The sequence below is a fragment of the Ursus americanus genome, chromosome 30 (genome assembly GCF_024610735.1).
Source record: "Ursus americanus isolate L20-20 chromosome 30, mUrsAme1.1.p, whole genome shotgun sequence".
In the NCBI taxonomy this organism is placed as follows: Eukaryota; Metazoa; Chordata; class Mammalia; order Carnivora; family Ursidae; genus Ursus; species Ursus americanus.
Window position 1 is genome coordinate 24502250 of NC_142156.1, and position 20870 is coordinate 24523119.

Genomic DNA, 20870 nt, shown 5'->3' on the forward strand with positions numbered 1-20870 from the left:
TGTGGCAGGCCTAGTGGCTGCTTTGTGACTCAGGCTCCCTGCAGGCTCTCAGAGCCCCATTGACACCAGCCCCTCCTTAGACAAACATCAGGTGCACCAGGGGCACTCCCTGCCTGGACCCGTGCCGACCTCCCCCAGGCAGTGCTCCAGCAGGGGGGCGCCAAATAGTGCCCACCTCTCACACAGTGCAAGCCTGACAGGCAAGTGTGAGACGGGCGTTTGGGTCTGGTGCCTGGTGTCTCAGTCTCACAGCTCAACTGTCTAACCCAGCAGAGACGAAAGAGTCAGGGCTGACAGGACCTGTGGCTGCTTGCACGTGGATTGCAGCTGTGCCGGGGCAGGGATCGGCTTCCAGATTTTGCAGAGAAGCAAGAAATCTAAAACGTTTAGGTGAAATATCTCAATTTACAAATGTCAGCAATGAGTTCATATTTTGTAAAAAACGCAAGGCAGTCCGAGAAAACACACATCCAAGTAGGTGCTGCTTGCAGGCACCCCCACCCCCTACCCCCCCGGCATCCTGCCTCTGCTGTGCCTGTGGGAGGGGTCATGGGTGTGAGGGCAGCAGGGCCGAGAGGTGGGTGTCCCAGAGCTCCTCTGGAGACCGGGCTCAGCAGTGGGCAGTGCTGCCTAGAGACTAGGGAGGCGGGCTGTGAGATGTCCAGATCTCACGTAGATACCTCGTTACCAGAAGCGAGAGCCATTTCCTTGACATGGGGAGGTCAGAAACTGGACTGCAGTGGGGCGGGAAGCAGACAGGGTGTGGAAATGGACGCCTGAGCACGGACTCTCTGAAGCTGGGCTGCGCAAAGGGAGAGGGGCTGTGCCCCGTGGGGAGTGAGTGTCCCCGTGAGAGCCCCCCGAGAGCACCAGCCTTAGGGTCACCGCAGCAGCCACTGTCCAGCATCTAGGGGTTGTGGGGTGATGCAGGAGGCCTGGACGGTTAGACACACTGATCCAGTTTCTAGGAAGAGTCCTGTGCTTGAAACTGCCCAGCACAAATATGTGTGAGCACCTGTATTCAGGTTTTCAAAGATGTTTTCATCTGCGAGTAGATTATATGGTTCTATTAAAAAAAATCAAGAATATGAAAAATTTGAAAAGGAGGCACAGTGAAGGGAAATGAGTGCGATCAGGTAGTAAGTGAAACGTTACAAGGGAAGAGACCTCGGGGCCTGACGAGGTGGTGGTTTCTACGAAGTCTGTGCTAAGAGCGGATCTTAGTGGATCTGGAAGTGGTACCTACGGACCTGAAATGTCTCCTGCCGCGGGTACAAGGTGTGCTGTGGGCCGGTCGCCACGCTGGGCGTGTGCGGTGCGGGAGGTGCTGGCGCCCCAGAGCAAAGTTTGGGTGGCAGTCTGACTTGAGGGCTCTCACGCCCAGTTCTCCTCCCTGCTTCCATACAGTCCTGTAAGCAGTTAGCCTTCCAGCCATTTGCATAAATTTTAATTAAATATGTAGTTACAGTAGTTTCACTGGAAAAAATCGTTTCAGAGGAGAGCTCTGCCGAAACAGCAAACAGGCCCAGCCTACTGGAGAGGAGCCTCGCGGCCCTAGCGTGCAGCACGTCACGTTGCCAGCTTGCCCAGCGCGCAAACCAGGGGCGCCTTCAGAGGGGGCGCGAAGAAGGGTCCTGAGGCAGACCCGCGTTCGGAAGTGGGTGGGCAAGGAAACACGGGCAGCCTGCAAGCAGGGAGTCTCCGGGGAAGAGCCCCGCCTTTTACCGAGCAGCCTGGCGGCTTCTAGGCCGAGGTGCCGCGTGGGCACCTCTCAGCAAAGTGAGGAGACTTTAACCGGTGAAGAATTCCCTCCTTTAAGCCAACAGACATTAGAGTCCACTAATAGAAAAAATAAAATTACCGAGGAAGCAGAAGTGTCTAACACCAATAGCTTTTATGGTCAGATAGGGGGGGAAAAAGTGCAGCGGAAACACAGGCTGCAGTGTGAATAATTCAGAAAGGTAAAAATGGCCATGCAGTTTTTTTAAACGTTTCCCCTCGAAGCTCTCCCGAATGGCATTGTATCTGCTGGCTTAAGAGCCCGACCCCCGGAGAGTGCGAGCCAGACTGCAGCACACGCGTACAGGATACAAGGCTGTTACGGTCGAGAGGCTTACCCTGGCTGGCACGTGAGAACATGAGACTTGTAAATCTTGGGATACAGTCAAGGTTTTTGGGCTGTCAAAGATGTTGTTTCATGTTAACAAGTTTGAATTCCTTCATAATGATGGCGATTAAAGGAAATCAGCGCCAGTGGCACCTCCTGTGCCACGTGATTTCCAGCTGTGCCGCAGGCAGAAGCGGGAGAGGGCGTGGTGTTCCTGCCGGAGGGAGCGTGTGCAGGCAGGCTGGCAGCGCGTGTCAGAACTTGGGGTGCACGTGCCTGTCATCCACACACACGTAAGGAAGGAGCTACAAGAATATTCGTCACGAGCCAGATTTCCGGTGCTGGTGGGAGACCGAGAGGCCCGGTGTGCCCTCAGGAGAGGACGATGGGGACAGCTGTCCGCATGCGTTGGCAGGGCAGGTGCAGAGGGGCGGGTGTAGGAGGAGGCCCTTGGGTTGGATTCAGATGTGGAGGGAAGCGTCTCCAGTGGGTCAGGTGAGAGACCTGCAGGAGTGGGGTTCCACGGGGGACCTGCTCTGTCACCTGCGTGTCTGCGCCTCTTGGACCGTGTAGGTGATTGTCCCTTCCCAGAAAAAGCACAAGATAGATGGGATGCTCTGTGAAACTAGGCCAGTATCCCGAGGGAGCTCTTGCGGGCCTGTGATGTTAACACACAGGTTCAAGACCGCCTGTCAGCTCTCCCGTCCCAGCTCTTCCCCGCCGGAGCCCCTCAGAGCCAGGGTCACCAAGCTTTTCCAGTTCTTTCTGTTAGCGCATAGTTAAGAAATCACTTCAGGAGGTCCATGGCCATTCCCTGTGATTGGTTTCTTGCTGATAGAGATTTTCCTGGATAGAGGCAGCCTTGGAAGAAAAGCATCTGTTTTTATTTTGGAAGAATTTTCTTTAAAAGATCCTTAAATATAGATGTGTAAAACTGACAGTTTTTTCCTTTTATTAGCTTGACAGTGATTTTCTGTTACTTGGTTGTCTCCTGCTATTTACCTGTAAATCTTGCCCAAGAGGGGCACAGATACAGTTACTATGCGGGAAACAGTAATACTGAAGCACTGCGCACTGGTACAGCACGCGGTTTCTAAAAACTAAAACGCCAACCCAGTTTTTTTGAATGTTTCATTTCATAAATAGCTGAAGTGAAATTAAACCGTATCGTGTGGCTAGACTGGATGTTTTCTTGCTTCTGTTCTGGTTTTTTAAAATATGATTTTACTGTTCTTGTTCATGGCATTTCTTTCTTTTTTTTTTTTTTTTTTGGCAAAATCATAACCTTGAAGTGCTTTACTTACCTTCTAAACTCTTTTTTTAAAAATGCTTTTATTGTAAGTGAAGGGAAATAGAAACAAGAAAGTAAAAATATTACCCAGGATCCCACCACCCAGAAGTAGACATTCCTACCATAATCCCGGACACAGCGGAAACACTGACGCAGTGTGGTGACGGGGGAGGAGCGCGGGGAGCTCCTGGCTGGGAATCCAAAGATGGGCTTTATGCAGAACAGGGATTAGAAAGTTGGATGTACAGATAGAAATTTTTTTTAAAAAATTTTATTTATTTATTTGACAGAGATAGAGACAGCCAGCAAGAGAGGGAATACAGGCAGGGGGAGTGGGAGAGGGAGAAGCAGGCTCATAGCGGAGGAGCCCGATGTGGGACTCGATCCAGGCTCCCAGCGGAGGAGCCCGATGTGGGACTCGATCCGGGAACGCTGGGATCACACCCTGAGCCGAAGGCAGACGCCTAACCGCTGTGCCACCCAGGCGCCCCCAGATAGAAATATTTGTGTTAAAGTGGAAGGAAGCTTTTTTTAACTTTACTCGAATTTAGCAGAAGAGCCTGTAATCAAAAATCCAAGTGAAGTAATTGCGGGTCTTCAGATGAAAGTCTCTTGCAGGCGTCGGGGATTCAGTTGTGGAGACTGGGAGACCGTTAGAGAGATTGGGATTGCAGCTTTTTTGTAAAGCTCTGTTTTTATCTTAGATGTCATTAACTGTGAAGCTGGAGGAAATTAAAATACTCCTGAAATCCCTTCCCTTCCCCCTGCCCTGACTCCTGACTTTTCAGAAGCGTGTGTTTCTGTTGCGAGAGTGTGAGTAATCGGATGGGGCGTCTCTGTGCCTTGAGTCTCGTGGACCTGTGCTGTGAGGGTTCTGTTGGAGGAGCGCCTCCCTCCCACCCTTGTGCGGACAGGAGAGCTCGTCTGGGCGTCAGGGTCTTGGGGAGCATCTTCCTCGCGCTAGATCTTTGTAAAGCTAGCGTCCAGCCTGGTCTGTCCTGGAGAGGCCTGGCTCAGCTGGCTGCTGCCTCCGACCAGTCGTGTGCAGTTATTAGCTGCTTGGTTTTCACTCATTGCTCCTGGACGCCGTTCTCGGAGCTCGGTCACGTCGGCGAGCACCTTGGCGGAGAGCACCGTACCAGGAGCGCTGCCTGGAACCCAGGAGCGCTGCCGAGTGGGCTCTGGACTTGGATGTTGCTGTGAAGAGGAAGGGGCCGGCTTCAGCTCCCCCACCTCGCTGCTCGGGGGCTGTCTCTCTCTGGCTGGACGCCTGGTGACCTGGAGCGCATTCCGCAGTTGTCCTGGAGCCGGTCCTGCCCCCTCTCACAGATTTGGTTCTTGGTCCGGGAGGCTGTTTTCCGTTGTGTGTCTCTCATTACCTTTTCTGTTCCGGTCGTTGGTTTCTCTGCTTAAAAGATGTCAGTTACCTTCTTTTGGATCTTTTTCTTCTGTGTGTATCACTTTCTCTTTTTTGTTTTACTCTGTCTCTCTTCAGCATTCAGCATGTGGGTCTGTCCATCTGTCCGTCTCCTTCTGCATCAGTGACTGGTTTTTCAGTCACACCTGTTCTGTCCATTGCAGTCTAAAACATGTTGGTTCTGTAAAGGTGTGGTTTTGGTCCTGTGTTCTCTCAGTGCGACAGTGGGCTCTGCAGACTTGCTCCGAAGGTCCCAACGTCACTTTTCAGGTCCTGCGCCGCGGGTGCGTGCACGTCTGCTGTTGCAGCCGGTCCGCGGTCCTCGAGCACAGACAGGAGGCCGCGAGGGGGTGTGGCCGGGCCCAGCAGCACGGGCTCCACGGACTTGAATTTCATAGAAATTCCGACTGCTGAAACATGTAAAAACTGTTGTGAGCTCTCCCGGGCTGCACAAAAGCAGGCAGTGAGCCCGGTTATGACCCAGCTTAGCTCAGCCCCTGTCCCGCTCAGGGGTGGCTTGCTTTCCTTTTCTTTGTGCTCCGTGGAATTCTCACCAGATTCAGCTGTGGCTCTGAAAACTGAAAGCTCGCTTGCGTTCTGTTTTCATCCAGACTGCGGTCGTTGCTGCCTCACTGTCCGGATGCGGGAGCCTACACAGCTCTGTGCTGCCCTTTCCTGGTCATCTTAGACCTTCTGTCTGATGCTGTAGGCACTTCCTCCTTGACACTCTTCCCACCGCCTCTGAGATCCTTTGTCTTTTGAAGTGCAGCCTTCTCTGGAAAGCCCATTCTGTGCTCTTCTGTGAGATCCTGAAAAAGCCCCTGAGCAGGTGTCCTGAGTGGGCAAAGCCTCCAGTGGGCAGGCCCTCCCCACACATCTGCAGGCGTCTCCACCCTTTGGTTCAGGTTGCACACTTGAGCTGCTCCCTTTCTTCACCCAGAACTCTCTGGAACTTGTTTTTTATGTAACAGGCCTCCAAACCTAATACAGTATTGAAAACAAAACTTTTTACGTGAGGGTCACTGATGAAGACTTTAATGGGTAGAGACAGGCCTTTCTAGAAGGTTTTATTTGCCCGAAGGAGAGCGATTGCTTTTAAACACTGGGCTGAAGTGCCTGAGTCCTGTATTCAACGGCTAAAGCTGGTACGGTTAGGTGGTTTTCCAGCTGTACAGACGCCGTTCTTCAGCATTGCAGAAGCTGTTGAGGTTTTCCTAGTCTAAGGCTTTGGTACCCCAAGACAAGTCTCCTGTTGTTTGGGGAATTTTGGTTTTTTTAAGGATTTTATGTATTTGAGAGAGAGCGTGTGCACAAGTGGAGCAGAGGCAGAAGCAGACTCCCCACTGAGCAGGGAGCCCGACGTGGGACTCGATCCCAGGACCCCAGGACCCCAGGACCCCGATCATGACCTGAGCCAAAGGCAGATGTTTAAACCGACTGAGCCACCCAGGCGCCCCTCGTTTGGGGAATTTTTTGTAACACTGGGTTGTCTGGAGGCCCTAAGGGAGTAAATAAAAGGTAACTTTTATTTACTTTATTTACATAAAGCCCATAAAAGGATGGGCTTTATGGTAACAAGTGGTAAGTTTGAACACATTCAGACATAGATGGTGCAAATGATGAATGCTTTCAAGTGTCTAGGGCGTCAGGCAGGGCAGTGACACCTTTTACTTAAAAACTGTCCACTTATGTTGACACTGTGTTGTACACCTGAAGTTAACGTACTTTGTGTGTCAGCTATGCTGAAAAAGAAAAAAAGTTGCTTTAAAAACACAAGTGTGGATTTAGTATTGTAGGGATTGTTGGTTGGCTTGACTCTGGTTTCCCTGAGACACGAGACTCTGTATTATAGAGAGCTAGCAGATGAGAACCCTGCCTGAAACAAGCAGGGGTCGCAGGGACCCTTCAGGAACTCGTGGAGACGGTCTGAGTCCACCAGGTGAAGCTGGAAGTTTTGGGGACGGGGTAAGCAGACTGTCCAGTGGAGGAGAGACATGCAGAACTGGGAAGCACGAGAGATCGCTGTTGGATTGTTTTGTTGGTGCCTGGTGTTTGGACTCCCATAATTTCACCTCTCCTGGGGGAAAGGTCTTCAGTGTGGAGAGAGCATAACTTTTTAAACTGTGGGCAGAGGAAAATTCTCCAGTCGAATAGAGTGCTGATGAGATTAATACTGAGTTCAGGATCTGAATCTTTAGGTGCTGATAAAACCTTTATTAAGGTTTATTTTCAACAGAAGCGGTCGTGGCATGGAGTTTTATGTTACATCATGAAATCACCATGAAAATTACTTACTCTGACACTGGTCTGTCAGCTGTTAACTACACGGGAGGGGCGGCTGGGGGCTCGGGCTGCAGTCCTGCTGTGTGTGCCCCGGGGTGTGTGCAGTAACTTCTGTTGCCTGGTGCCCCCCCCCCCCCGGAGTCTAGCTTTAGCTTGGATGCGAAATAGGGATAAAGGAAGGTCACTTGTGATTTGGGAAATTGTCTGCAGTGTTGCACGTTCTGTGCATTTACTGGTTGACTGTGACCCTGAGTCGGAGATCAGACCCCTGAGTGTTTGGGAATATGCACTGTCCTCTCCACAGAATCTGCCCGTGTCTCAGAACCCCTGGAACGTGTGGCCACAGAATGCAAGGGAATATGGGAGAACCCAGATAATGGTGGGAGTGAGGACAGATGTTCCTCCTGTGACTTTTCCATGTGTTTGAAAATACTCTTCAAGTTATTAACCACTGAGGTTCTAAGAGTGTTTCCAGACAGCTCTTCAGAAAAGTGTGACTTTGGGAAACAGAAACACACATTCCAGTGCGTGGCGGGGAGGGAGACGCTGCAGCTAAGGTGGCGTCACCGCCTGCAGGCTGGGTCGGACGCTGCCTGGCCGTGCGCCACAGGTCTTTACAGTCCTCTCTGAGCCCCAGCGAAGTGACACATCATTCTTCCCATTTGTACGCCTGTACTCACCCCAGAAAAACCACTCAGGTATTTTTATGATATTTGGAATTTCATCAATTAAAGAATGTGTGGGAATTTGTTTTTTTCTTTTTCTCCGAGTATATCATGCCCCCAGTTTTGCCTCTTGCTCTGCGAGGAGTGACACATTTACTGTCTGGCTCTTTGTGGGGAACACGTGCCAACCTCTGCTCTATCCCAGAATTGGTGAGAGACCTTCCTTGAATATAAATGTCTTCATTTTATTGACTTCTTTTTATATGAAAGCCCTATAGACTTTAAAGTTGTAGCAGAGACCAGTTTTGGTAAAATCCTGCTCTTAAGTGTGTTGTTGTTTGTGTTCTTAGGAAATGTTCCCATATCCTGTTGGTAACAGATCTGTGTCTGTAGCGCTGACCTCCCGCCTTTCTGCCCTCGCCCTCAGGCCGGGCAACGAAGGTCTTGAATCCACAGCCTCTGAAGCAGGACCCCCAGCTTCCCCTCACACCTCCAGTTCAGGCCAGAGCAGCGGGCCCCATGCCAGTCTTCCCGTCCCTCACACCCATGTGTAATCACGCTCTGCGTCCATGGGAGCCTCGTTCAGGATCTGTCCCAGCCGGGCACTGCTCGCCAGGTTCGCTCATGGTCTCCGCCGCCGTCGGCCTGCTCATCCGCGGTGGCCCCCGGTCCTGGTGCCGCCTTCCCGCAGCCATGCAGCCAGCTTGATCTCAGAGTTGAGCCTCGTGTCATTACTTTTCTACTCAGAACCTCCTTGTGGTTTCCCAGCCCATTTAGATTCCAGAAATTCGCCTCCACTGCCCCCAGTCTGCTCTTCCTGTTCCTGAAATGTGCTAAGTGAGATCTGGCCACAGGGCCTTTGCCCTGGCTCCTCTTTGGCCTGAAACACTGTCCCTCTCAGGTCAGACCTTCCCAGCTATGCTGACGGTCTTCCCCAGTACACGTGCTTCTCGCAGGGTGTCACAGTCTCTTGGCCATTTTCACTGTCTGAGGTTACTTTGTTTCCCCTCTGGTTTACTTCGTGCCCTCAGTTGCTGCACAGAAGCGGCAGATGGGCAGGATTGGTGTGTCATGGATACTGCGGGGCCCCCAGCCACTGGAGGCCTCTCTCCTACAGGCACATATTAATATTGGCTGGATGGACGTGTGCAGTAATACATTGAAGAGGAGCAGGAATAATCGTGTTTCTCCAGCCTCTTCGCCTGGCGTTCAGGGGGCAGTGGAGAGTCAGACACTCATCATCTCTTTGATTGTAATTAGGACATTTTAAAAATTACTTGAGTCAAAGTAATAGACTTTTCGGTCATGTAATAAATGCTTTTTATGGGAAGTATTTGTCGTTCCCCCCCCATACACACTTGTTTCCCGGTATTTACTTTTAACCATGTGTCTGAGTTCTTGGTGGTTGCCCTGTGTCTCTAAGTCACGGGTCTGTGCCAGTGTTTCGGGATTTACCCACCCTAGGTTAGATTTTGTCTGTTGTCTTCCTGCTGTGATGGATGATAATTGAGTTCACTTGTGCTCCTCTCACACCCCAAATTTTACTACCTTAAGTGTTTTACCTCTGTTTTCGTTACTTTGTAACTCTAACTGATACACTTAAATCTCTACTTTATAATCAAAATTCAAAAGAGGACGATTCCTCAGTCTCCTCTCCTGACTCCTCTGTAAGTTTGAGGCCTGTCCTGACGACCTGCGCCCTACGTCAGAGGAGCCCCAGCTGTTGGGTGCTGTAGGCAGTCAGCCAGACAGAGCTGCTGTGACTTCTCAGCCTGGCATCCGCAGGGCCGCTGGATGGTGGCCGCCTTTCCCAGCACTTCTTCATTTCGGACGCCTTGGGGGCCCACTTCTGGCCCTGTATGTGCAGCGCGCGCTCCGGTCTGTCGGGGGTCGTGCTCGCGGTCCACATTCTGGCGATGTTCACAGCTGTGTTTGCTGAGCCTCCTCGCCCCTGCTTTCGTGCGAAGTGGCTGTGCTCTCAGCCTGCAGCCCAGCGCTCTCTGGCTTCTCACGGATGCCTGGGTTACTGCCTGGGTTACTGTTACTGCTTGCTCTGGTGAGCGTGGTGTTTGCTCCTGTGCTGTGAGCACGTGCTCCGGTAGGGTACACAGGAACAAATACTTCGGTTCTCGAATGTCTGAGGATGCCCTCATTCTGCTCTCGCATATGCTAGGTAGTTTGGACGGGCCTAGAATTGTGCGTCGAATACTGTCTGTCAGGCTGTGGAAGGTTTGGGCCAGCATTCCACCGTGGCCCTCGCTGCTGCAGAGAAGCTCCTGCCATTCCATGTCTCGTCCTTGTGCGTGTAACTCGTAGTCACTGAGCACATAGGCGTTGTGCTCACACCATGCTGGGAATAGCAGTGAACAGGTTCCTTCCATCGTGGAAAATCGTGGAGACTGAGAGCCTGAGGGGAGGTCATCACGCCAGTGGTCGTCATCGGGGAGGCCCTCCAAGCCTGGGGCCTGTGGAGAGTGGAACGGGGAGCGGTGGGACAGGAGGCAGGGAATGTGGCCTGGGCCCTGGGTGGGGAGAGATGGGAGGGTTCGGGGCCGGGGAGGGGCTGGCTGTGTCTGGTCCAGGCAGGGAGCTTTAGAGCAGGGGTCTGGGAGGAAGCGTGCAGTGCAGCTGACCGACCAGCAGGAGGCATGGCACGGCCACTCCCTGAGGGAGCAGGTGTGTGGGGAGGAGACAGGGATCCAGATCTGGACTCAACCCAAGTGAATTGTTTATGAGATGTCCCAGCGGGGGTGTGGAGTGGGCAGTTAATGTGCAAGTTCAGCTCAGAGCTGAAGGTAGGAATTCTGGAATCATCAAGCGCAAGGAGGATTTAAAGCCATTAAACTGACTAGGAAGGTCCTTGGGGTGCATGGGGAGGACCGTCCGCAGGTCCAGTGGGAGCGGCCCGGCAGCAAAGCTGCTCACCTGGACTTGGACGGGGGTGGGGGGGTGGGGGGGCAGTGAAGTGAAGGCCCGGGGGCTGTGTCATGGCCACCGCTCGCAGACCCTCCGCTGGTCACACCCCATCGTCCCGACGTCCTGTGTGAATAAAGGAGATTGGTTCCACAGCACTCAGTAAAGCCATTTTCCTTCCCAATACAGACACATGTTGTTTGTCTTCCCCGAACCGGCTCTTACACAGAAGGGATTGCTCACCAGCCCCCTCATCTCCAACAACCCTTTCAACGCCAGGATCCTCATCCGGGAGTTAAATTTGTATGAGATTAAGGTCACAAAATATCAGTAAATTTGCTCTGAGTTTTGCAGGAAGCCAGTTAAATCGAAGGGTGCTGGAAGGAAACCAGGCGTGTTGATCTGACCCCCTGTTGCGCAGCTCTGTCCACCTCGAACAGCTGCAGTCTGGGCAGGAGGGGCTCCCGATGTGCCTGACACTCTGAAGCAGCCGGAGCTTTCTCGTACCAGCCACCAGTTTCCCCTTAGGAGATGTAGGTGCCCGTTGAGCTTCTTTCTTGGATTCACTTGGAGTCGGCATTTGTGGTCCTCATGATGTTAATAATGCCATCAGCTTTCAACTTTCTGTAAAACCCACTCGCCTCTCAGAAATTCAGCCTCAGATGCGGAGAACAGCAAGCCTAGTGAGGTGTGTTATGTCATGGAAGCCCAGTGGTAGAGCCGTGGGAGCCCTTTGGGACTCCGCACCCCGTCATGATGATGTAATGGTGAGCTTAAGAGCACACGGTCTTGTAGCACCAGACCTCTGTCTGTCCTGTCTGTGGTCCGGTCCAGCGATTCTCAAGACTTGCTGTTCGTGAGAACCTCTGAGTTGGGGGGAGGGGGGAGGGTCGTATACAAAAAAACGCACGCACTCTGATAGCCATTTCAAAGGGTCTGTAGTGTCAAGCTCACGTCTTCACAGAGCCTCTATGTAATAGGGTGAGTCAGGGACCCGCATGTCTTAGCACAGGGTGTCTGGGAAGGCTCCGGGCCTTGCTGTCAGCTGGTCTCACTCATTAAATGCTGGGCAAGTGCCTGCCCTCCCTGGGGCTGTGCGGGCTGCCTGCCACTGCTCTTCAGACGTGGAGCGCTCGGACTTAGCGGTGCCCTAGCACTGCTGTTGCAGAGCAGTGCCCGTGCGGGGGGGGGGGGCGGTGTGTGTCACAGGGAGGACACTGCGGGATGTGCCAGCATCAGAAGTGAGGAAGCAAGAGGCGCTGTTCTCAGGAGTAGGATCCAGAGGTTCTGTGACAGGCGAGGTGTGGGTATCGGGCTGTGGTTCACCGTCACCGTTATACCCCGGGCCCCAGAGTTGGGGAAAAAGGGCAGAAAGGACCCTCTCCCTGAAGGCTTTTCATCCCTGGCGGTCCTCAGAGTGAGGATTCAGCTGAAAGGGGACTTCTTAAACCCACCGTGGAGCCTGCATCCCGCAGCGGGAAGCCTGCCGGCCAGTGAGCCACCCCACTTCTCACTAGACAGCGATGCTGGGTGGCTGTCAGCGTTATTTTTAGATGAATGGAGATTGTCAGATTCCTGTTCACCTTTGCAAAGTGTGATGAATACTTTGCTGGAAGGCTCACCGTGTGTATGTGGGGAGGATAGAGTGGACTGCCCGCGCATCTGCTGGGGACGCCGGCTCCATGCCTCTCCCCCAGTGCGCGCCCCCCTCCTGTGGTCCCAGGGCAGCCCAGGCCCATGGCGCGTTCAGGTTGTGGCGTGCTGTCTTACTTTCCCACCTGCAGACAGAGCCGCCTCTTTTTGTGAGCTCAGCTGTGCTCTTAGAGTTTCTGCTGACTCTTAGCCAACGTCCTCACGTGTTCTGAGGGTGGATTTCTGAGTTAATCTGCCAGCTTGCCAGGAGCCCCGTTTTTAACACTGCTTTAATTTAACATGATGGATGGTTCAGGAACGTCCTATGGACTGACGGCTAATCTGCATATAAGTACTTTCAAAGGGATGACCCTCAGTTTTGAAAACCATTTATTGACTTCTGTTACACCAACGTTGCGATTGCCTGACCTACAGTGTTAGTCGAAACTTGTAAAGTGTTTTATTTTTATGGGTTTACATGGCTCAGTGGTTGTGGCTGTGATTTAAAATGTACTTTGGCTTGTTTCCAGGCAGGAAGCTGACTGTCCAGGACAGGAACGGAGTGTCTGTCCTTCCACTGAGATGTGACACTGTATACTAGGCAGTGACAGGGGTCCCATCCCCTCTCCCAGAGACCCTGGGCTGCACATGGGTATTCTCCGAGGCAGGTCAGGGTTACGCTCTGTTCTCGCCTGATGGCACAGCTCTGCTTGGGGGCTGAGAAGAAGGACCCCCATAACCTGACTGCCTGAAGGCAAGTGGGTGGGAACCATAATTCCATTCTTGCAAGGACGGTGTTGTGTCTGACAGAGACGTAGGCTTGTGTGCACATGCCTGACTTGCTTAGGAAAAGCTTCCATTGGAACCACCACATCCGTCTGTCTATCTGAATAACACCATGTGCTGCGTGCTGGGTTACAGAGTGAACGTGCCTTTCCTGCCGTCCCTTTTGCCCCTGCCTCCAGCCAGTGGTCTTGGATGTGTCCCACCTTCCCGCAGAGATGTGATTGAGAACTCTGTGCAAGGATCATACCAACAGGATCTGGGGCCACGTGTCCGACTGTGAAAGCTCAGGGTATCACTGTGAATGTGTAACCATGGTTGGTGTGTGACATAGAGAACACCAGGCTGAGAGCTCACACGTGCGGTTAACAAAGAGCGAGTCGCTAGCAGCTATGGGTGGGCCTGCAGCCCACGTCTTCTGTGCCTCATTCCAGCCTCAGGTGGAAGGCTGGGGCCTAGCTGTTTGACTTGCTGTCTCAGTCTTGTCCCTACGTAGCACCCGTCACGGGGGAACCAGGGTCAGTGTGAAGCGTCTGCTCTTTGTAAATGCTCATTACAAGTGAATTCATTGAAAATCAAAATAAAATTTTTTTTTTTAAGATTTAAAAAAAAATTGTTAGAGAAAGCATGAGAAAACAGAAGTATGGGCAGCGGCAGGCAGAGGGAGAAGCAGGCTCCTTGCTGAGCAGGGAGCCGATGTGGGGCTCGATCCTAGGACCCCAGATCACGACCTGGGCCGAAAGCAGACCCTTCACAGACTGAGCCACCCAGGCGCCCCTCAAAATAAAATTCTTTAGTTGGAAAAATCTTTTCACCCTTCTCCAACGATAAGGAAATTAAATATTGGTGTAGTCGGAACCATTTGCATATCCACAACAGGATTAGAAATAAAATTCTTAATTGGCTCATTGAATCTTCTATGATGTAGCTGGTTTTGAATATTTTTCCAAAAAAAAAAAAGAAAGATGAATGAGCTTATAGGACTTCTCATTATTGAAATCGTGGGCTGCTGCCCTGCAGATACCTGCATATGTGTCCACACTACACAGGAGGCTGTTGTGCGTTGCTGTCTCTGAGCAGAGCTGCCCAACGAGCCGTGTCGGGGGGGTCGTGCATGGTTACAGAGCACAAACAGCTTTACAGACGCATGTCACACGAGGGACGTGCGGTGCCCCGACAATAACCAGGAAAGGAGCCCAGCACGTAGCCGCGTGCGCTCACCAGCACGGTCGCCAGCTGCTGCTAGAGAGGGGACTTCTCATCGGCACATTCACTACCCCTTCACTGTCTGTTGTCCCCGGGTGTCCGTCCGGACATTGCCCTCTTCCTCCAAGCACGAGTCCCGTGGGCAGCCTTCCTTGTATCAGCAACATCTATTAAACGGTGTGGTTGCAGACGGACGCGGTGACGTTGCACGTGTCTTTCCACAGCGACCGTGGCCGCCATGTACTACAGCTACTACATGCTGCCCGACGGCACCTACTGCCTGGCACCCCCCCCGCCGGGGGTCGACGTGGCCACTTACTACAGCACCCTGCCTGCCGGCGTGGCCGTGCCCAGCTCCTCCGGGGTGACAACTACCGCCCCGCCGCCCCCCGGCACCACGCCCCCACCCCCCCCAACCACAGCAGAGACGAGTAGCGGGGCGACCTCCACCATCACCACAAGGTACGCCTGTCCGTTGCCTGGCACGTCTGTGCTCTTGGTTTGGGGTCTTCAGTCTGGGTCTCCTGTAGAGTCTCTGTCGCCTGAGGGTTTAAGTGTCCAGATACCCAAGTTATGGAGTTCATAGTGCAGTGGAAATCGTCATGACGTAAGCACTTAGAAAATTGATTCCCAGTCAGCACCCCACGACCCCGTAATACCCCTGCCTCCTCTGCACCCCACTACCCCCATGACCCCTGCCGCCTCTGCACCCCACTACCCCCATGACCCCTGCCTCTGCACCCCACTACCCCCATGACCCCTGCCTCCTCTGCACCCCACAACCCCCATGACCCCTGCCTCCTCTGCACCCCACTACCCCCATGACCCCTGCCTCCTCTGCACCCCACTACCCCCATGACCCCTGCCTCCTCTGCACCCCACTACCCCCATGACCCCTGCCTCCTCTGCACGCCACTACCCCCATGACCCCTGCCTCCTCTGCACCCCACTACCCCCATGACCCCTGCCTCCTCTGTACCCCACAACCCCCATGACCCCTGCCTCCTCTGCACGCCACTACCCCCATGACCCCTGCCTCCTCTGTACCCCACAACCCCCATGACCCCTGCCTCCTCTGTACCCCACAACCCCCATGACCCCTGCCTCCTCTGCACCCCACTACCCCCATGACCCCTGCCTCCTCTGTACCCCACAACCCCCATGACCCCTGCCTCCTCTGCACGCCACTACCCCCATGACCCCTGCCTCCTCTGTACCCCACAACCCCCATGACCCCTGCCTCCTCTGTACCCCACAACCCCCATGACCCCTGCCTCCTCTGCACCCCACTACCCCCATGACCCCTGCCTCCTCTGCACCCCACTACCCCATGACCCCTGCCTCCTCTGCACCCCACTACCCCCATGACCCCTGCCTCCTCTGCACCCCACTACCCCCATGACCCCTGCCTCCTCTGTACCCCACAACCCCCATGACCCCTGCCTCCTCTGCACCCCACAACCCCCATGACCCCTGCCTCCTCTGCACCCCACTACCCCCATGACCCCTGCCTCCTCTGTACCCCACAACCCCTATGACCCCTGCCTCCTCTGTACCCCACAACCCCCATGACCCCTGCCTCCTCTGCACCCCACTACCCCCATGACCCCTGCCTCCTCTGCACCCCACAACCCCCATGACCCCTGCCTCCTCTGCACCCCACTACCCCCATGACCCCTGCCTCCTCTGCACCCCACTACCCCCATGACCCCTGCCTCCTCTGCACCCCACTACCCCCATGACCCCTGCCTCCTCTGCACCCCACTACCCCCATGACCCCTGCCTCCTCTGCACCCCACTACCCCCATGACCCCTGCCTCCTCTGCACCCCACTACCCCCATGACCCCTGCCTCTGCACCCCACTACCCCCATGACCCCTGCCTCTGCACCCCACTACCCCCATGACCCCTGCCTCCTCTGCACCCCACTACCCCCATGACCCCTGCCTCCTCTGTACCCCACTACCCCCATGACCCCTGCCTCCTCTGCACCCCACTACCCCCATGACCCCTGCCTCCTCTGCACCCCACTACCCCCATGACCCCTGCCTCCTCTGCACCCCACTACCCCCATGACCCCTGCCTCCTCTGCACCCCACAACCCCCATGACCCCTGCCTCCTCTGCACCCCACTACCCCCATGACCCCTGCCTCCTCTGTACCCCACAACCCCCATGACCCCTGCCTCCTCTGTACCCCACAACCCCCATGACCCCTGCCTCCTCTGCACCCCACTACCCCCATGACCCCTGCCTCCTCTGCACCCCACAACCCCCATGACCCCTGCCTCCTCTGCACCCCACTACCCCCATGACCCCTGCCTCCTCTGCACCCCACTACCCCCATGACCCCTGCCTCCTCTGCACGCCACTACCCCCATGACCCCTGCCTCCTCTGCACCCCACTACCCCCATGACCCCTGCCTCCTCTGCACCCCACTACCCCCATGACCCCTGCCTCTGCACCCCACTACCCCCATGACCCCTGCCTCTGCACCCCACTACCCCCATGACCCCTGCCTCCTCTGCACCCCACTACCCCCATGACCCCTGCCTCCTCTGCACCCCACTACCCCCATGACCCCTGCCTCCTCTGCACCCCACTACCCCCATGACCCCTGCCTCCTCTGTACCCCACTACCCCCATGACCCCTGCCTCCTCTGTACCCCACTACCCCCATGACCCCTGCCTCCTCTGCACCCCACTACCCCCATGACCCCTGCCTCCTCTGTACCCCACTACCCCCATGACCCCTGCCTCCTCTGCACCCCACTACCCCCATGACCCCTGCCTCCTCTGCACCCCACTACCCCCATGACCCCTGCCTCCTCTGCACCCCACTACCCCCATGACCCCTGCCTCCTCTGCACCCCACTACCCCCATGACCCGCATGTCCTTAGCACCCTACAACCCCCCATTACCCCCATGTCTTGTGCACCCCGACCGCCCTGACCCCCCACATCTGGGCTTCCTGACGGGTTGACATCTCAGTTGGGCCGGACTTCGTAAAGTCAGGGGGATGTGAAGCTGCGATTACATGCAAGAAATGCAGGATTTTATAAAGTTGTTGGAAGTGACTCCCACAAGCCATAGGCAGATGGGGGCTGGCTGCCGGACCAGCGGAGCACTGAACAAAAGCGACAGTAGGACAGGGACAGGGCCCCAGCACCTGTCTTGCGCCAGCATCCAGGGTCTGCAGAATGGGCGAGCACGCTCTGGGCGCTTTGTCAGGGGCCCCAGGTGCCTGTGGTTGAAATTCGACAGGACACTTGGGTGTTTGTGCAAAATGACTCCCTTCTGACCGTGCTGAGAACGGGGGCACCAAGTGAGGATGTTGAAGTGCACGTCCTCTGTTTTAATGTGGGAAAGAACCAACACGTGACTTTTTGTTGCTTCTGAGAATTCATCACTGGAGGGAAATGTTAGGGGAAAATGAACCTGTTTTCATGGTTCCATAAAACCCCATTTTTATCATTGGCAGTAATATTTGGGTCCATTTTCGAGGAACTGACGTTGCTTAGTTGTAGTTGAAGCTGTGTTCAGAGCCTCATGTGTGTGTGTCACTGCTTGGGCGTGTGGCCAGGACGCTGAGAGACCCCCACACCGCGCTGGTCCACCAGCTGGTGGTCTCAGGTCCCTGCACCATGAGTTGACAGAGCTCTTCTCTGCAGTGCACTTGCTCCCGTGGCGGCCATCATCCCCCCTCCCCCCGACATTCAGCCCGTGATCGACAAGCTGGCAGAATACGTGGCTCGCAACGGCCTCAAGTTTGAGACCAGCGTTCGTGCCAAGAACGACCAAAGGTGAGGAACGGAACGTGGGGTGGATGTGGGTGTGTGGCATTTCACTTAGCTTGTTTTTAGTCTCGGTCCGTAATTCCTTTCTTGAACATCTTTAATCCTTGTGTGTTTACGTAAATAAGTCTTATAGTTACCTTGCCGAATTACTTACAGTTGTGTGTGGAGTTTTTATTTGTTTTGTTTTTTACGTAAGAGTGTTGAAGCTATGTAAAACAAGGCTGGAGTTCATGCTTTTCAAGAATCTGCTATTGAGGGGGTGGGGACGGGTGGAGTAGGTGATGGGACTGAAAGAGGGCCCGGTCGTGGTGAACACCGGGTGCCACATGGAAGGGTTCAGTCACTATACTGTACCCCTGAACCAGTGTCACACTGTATGTTAACCAAATGAAGTGAAAGTAAAAACTGAAAAAATACATATGCCAGGTAGAAAAATACAAGTTTAAAAAAAGATAGTGTGTTTATAAAGAAACACAAAACAAAGGACCAGGGAAAGAAGAATCTGCCCTTTATTTATTTATTTCAAGATTTTATTTATCTGAGAGAGACAGAGAGGAGAGCACACACCTAACCCCGGGGGGGGGGGGGGAGCAGCAGTGGGAGAGGGAGAAGCAGGCTCCCTGCTGAGCAGGGAGCCCAACGTGGGGCTCGATCCCAGGACCCTGGAATCATGACCTGAGCCGAAGTCTGCCACTTAACTCACTAAAGCCACCCAGGTGCCCCAAGAGCCTGCCATTTAATCAAATAATGTTCCGTGCCTCGGGTGTAAGCCGTTCAGCATGAGGTTGCACTTACATGTGACCCCGGTGACTGCAGATGGGCCACTGAACCTCCCTGTGCCTCGGTCTCCCTTGTCCAAGAAGTGGGTAGGATCCAGCCATCCTCCTGCACACGGCTGGTGCGGTAACTGGTTTGAGTTAGTCATTGGAGAGCATGTGGGACGGGGTCTGCTGGCAGCGAGCCGGCAGTAGGAGCCCTGTGCACCGCCCTTGGCGCACATGTCCGCGTAAACGACAAGTCCTCGTCTCTGCTCTTAGGTTCGAGTTCCTGCAGCCGTGGCACCAGTATAATGCCTACTACGAGTTCAAGAAGCAGTTCTTCCTCCAGAAGGAAGGGGGCGAGAGCGCACAGGTACCAGTCTGCAGGGGCGGGGAGGCAGGGAGCCTCTGTGTTGGCTGATGTACAGATGCAGGAATAGTTTGTACTTATTCTCAGGATGTAGCAAAGGGCTTGCTGATTTTATTTTATCTTGGAGGGTCGTGCTCGGCATACGCCGTCTGTAACTTCCCCCCTCTCTGTGTTTGGGCTCTCTTGAAAACTTTGACCCCGTGCATAGTTCATTGATGATCAGCGTGTTTTAAACAAAGAATCTTGTCTTCTGAAGCATTTGATGTTTTGGTTGGCTATTATTTTTAGTAGCCTTTGGTGTAGGCCACGTACCATGTTTCTTTTGCGTTAACATATCCGTCAGTATGTCGCATGTAAGCAGTGCACTCATGGCCAATGCTGACGCAGCACGGTGCTGTCCATGGTGGAGCCTTTGTCCTGGGGGGCGGCCCGCCGCTTGGCAGCGTCCCCACGTGGGACCTTCACGCCTGCTGGATGCTGTTCCTCTTGTCCCTGTAATGCTTTCTTCTACCCCCCCCCCATAGTTATGTGGGCGCCTGATGTTTTGTTCAGACCTATTTTGGTTGATGATGTAGGCCTTGCTTCTTATCAGTGGCTTTCTTCAGACTTGTATCTGTAATTGCTCAGACGGAATAAAAATGACTCTTGTACTGCCGATGGGCATGATCTGGTATTCTGAAAGCATTCTCAGGCATCTGTCTCCAAAGAAAAGGCAGGGCGCGTCGGCCCCCAAGACGGCATCAGAGCTTTGAGAGGCATTCTGTGCTTCCGGGGGGAAACCTTGCGCTCCTCTCTCTCTTGGTTATATCGCAAAGTGGCAAGTCTGAGTTTCATAATGGTGTCTGTCTGTCTGTGACAAACCTCAGGCATTCCTTATAGCACCATTGATAGTCACGTTTAATCTCTAGGCTGCATCAGCCCCAGAAGAGGCCCCTGCAGAGTCTGCTCCTGAAAAGCCGGGTGACAGCGGAGAGGAGGGTGTGTGCGAGGACTCGGCCGACGCGGGAAGAGGCGGCCCCACGGGGAAGAAGGAGGCGTCGTCCAGTAAGACTGTCGCGGACGGGAAGCTGGTCAAAGGTACACCGCTGCCAGCCCCGCCCTCGCGGTTGTGAGGTCAGGTTGGGGGTTGCCACTTGGTGTCATAAAGTTCCCCTCCCTCGTAGTGCTTTCCTCATTTGGAGTTTGGGGCCATTTGGACAGGAGTTGGTCTGAGGTATGACTTTGTCTCATGGTCTGTTGTAGCAAGTTTAATGGGAATGTTCAGCACATTTCCCGGGATGTCTGGTTCCTCCTCGGACTCCTGTAGCCGCACTCACATGCAGACTCTGGCAGCAGTGAGATTCGTAGTCCGTGTGTGTCCTGAGGCCCTCCGCTGGGCACTGCTCTACTTCCTCCACTTTGTCACCTTCTGTGTTCTCAGAAGGAGTATTTTGTCTGTTAGGACAGGGGCACACAGAAAGAGCCTCTGTGCTAACAAGGGCGGGGGGGAAGCTTGCACAGGTGTATTAGCAAAGAGGTCAGTTTGGGTCAAACATAGGAAGCTGCAGTGAGTCCCACCTGGCGGGGATGAGAAAGACTTTGTGCAGTACCGGGCACCCCGAGACAGGGCTGCGGCCAGAGGCCGTGCGGCCAGAGCTGTGCAGGTGC

General features: G+C 54.1%; 1 protein-coding gene across 3 annotated transcripts in view; it reads left to right on the forward strand.

Annotated features, from left to right (window-relative positions):
* SFSWAP (splicing factor SWAP) overlaps positions 1-20870 on the forward strand; it is a 71259-nt gene that overhangs the window by 16543 nt on the left and 33846 nt on the right. For all 3 annotated transcript variants that reach the window (XM_045814654.2, XM_087857445.1, XM_087857446.1), the window contains 4 exons: positions 14522-14759; positions 17970-18101; positions 19133-19226; positions 20132-20300. In XM_045814654.2, coding sequence (XP_045670610.2) covers positions 14522-14759; positions 17970-18101; positions 19133-19226; positions 20132-20300 — 633 coding nt within the window. The remainder of the gene's footprint in view (positions 1-14521; positions 14760-17969; positions 18102-19132; positions 19227-20131; positions 20301-20870) is intronic.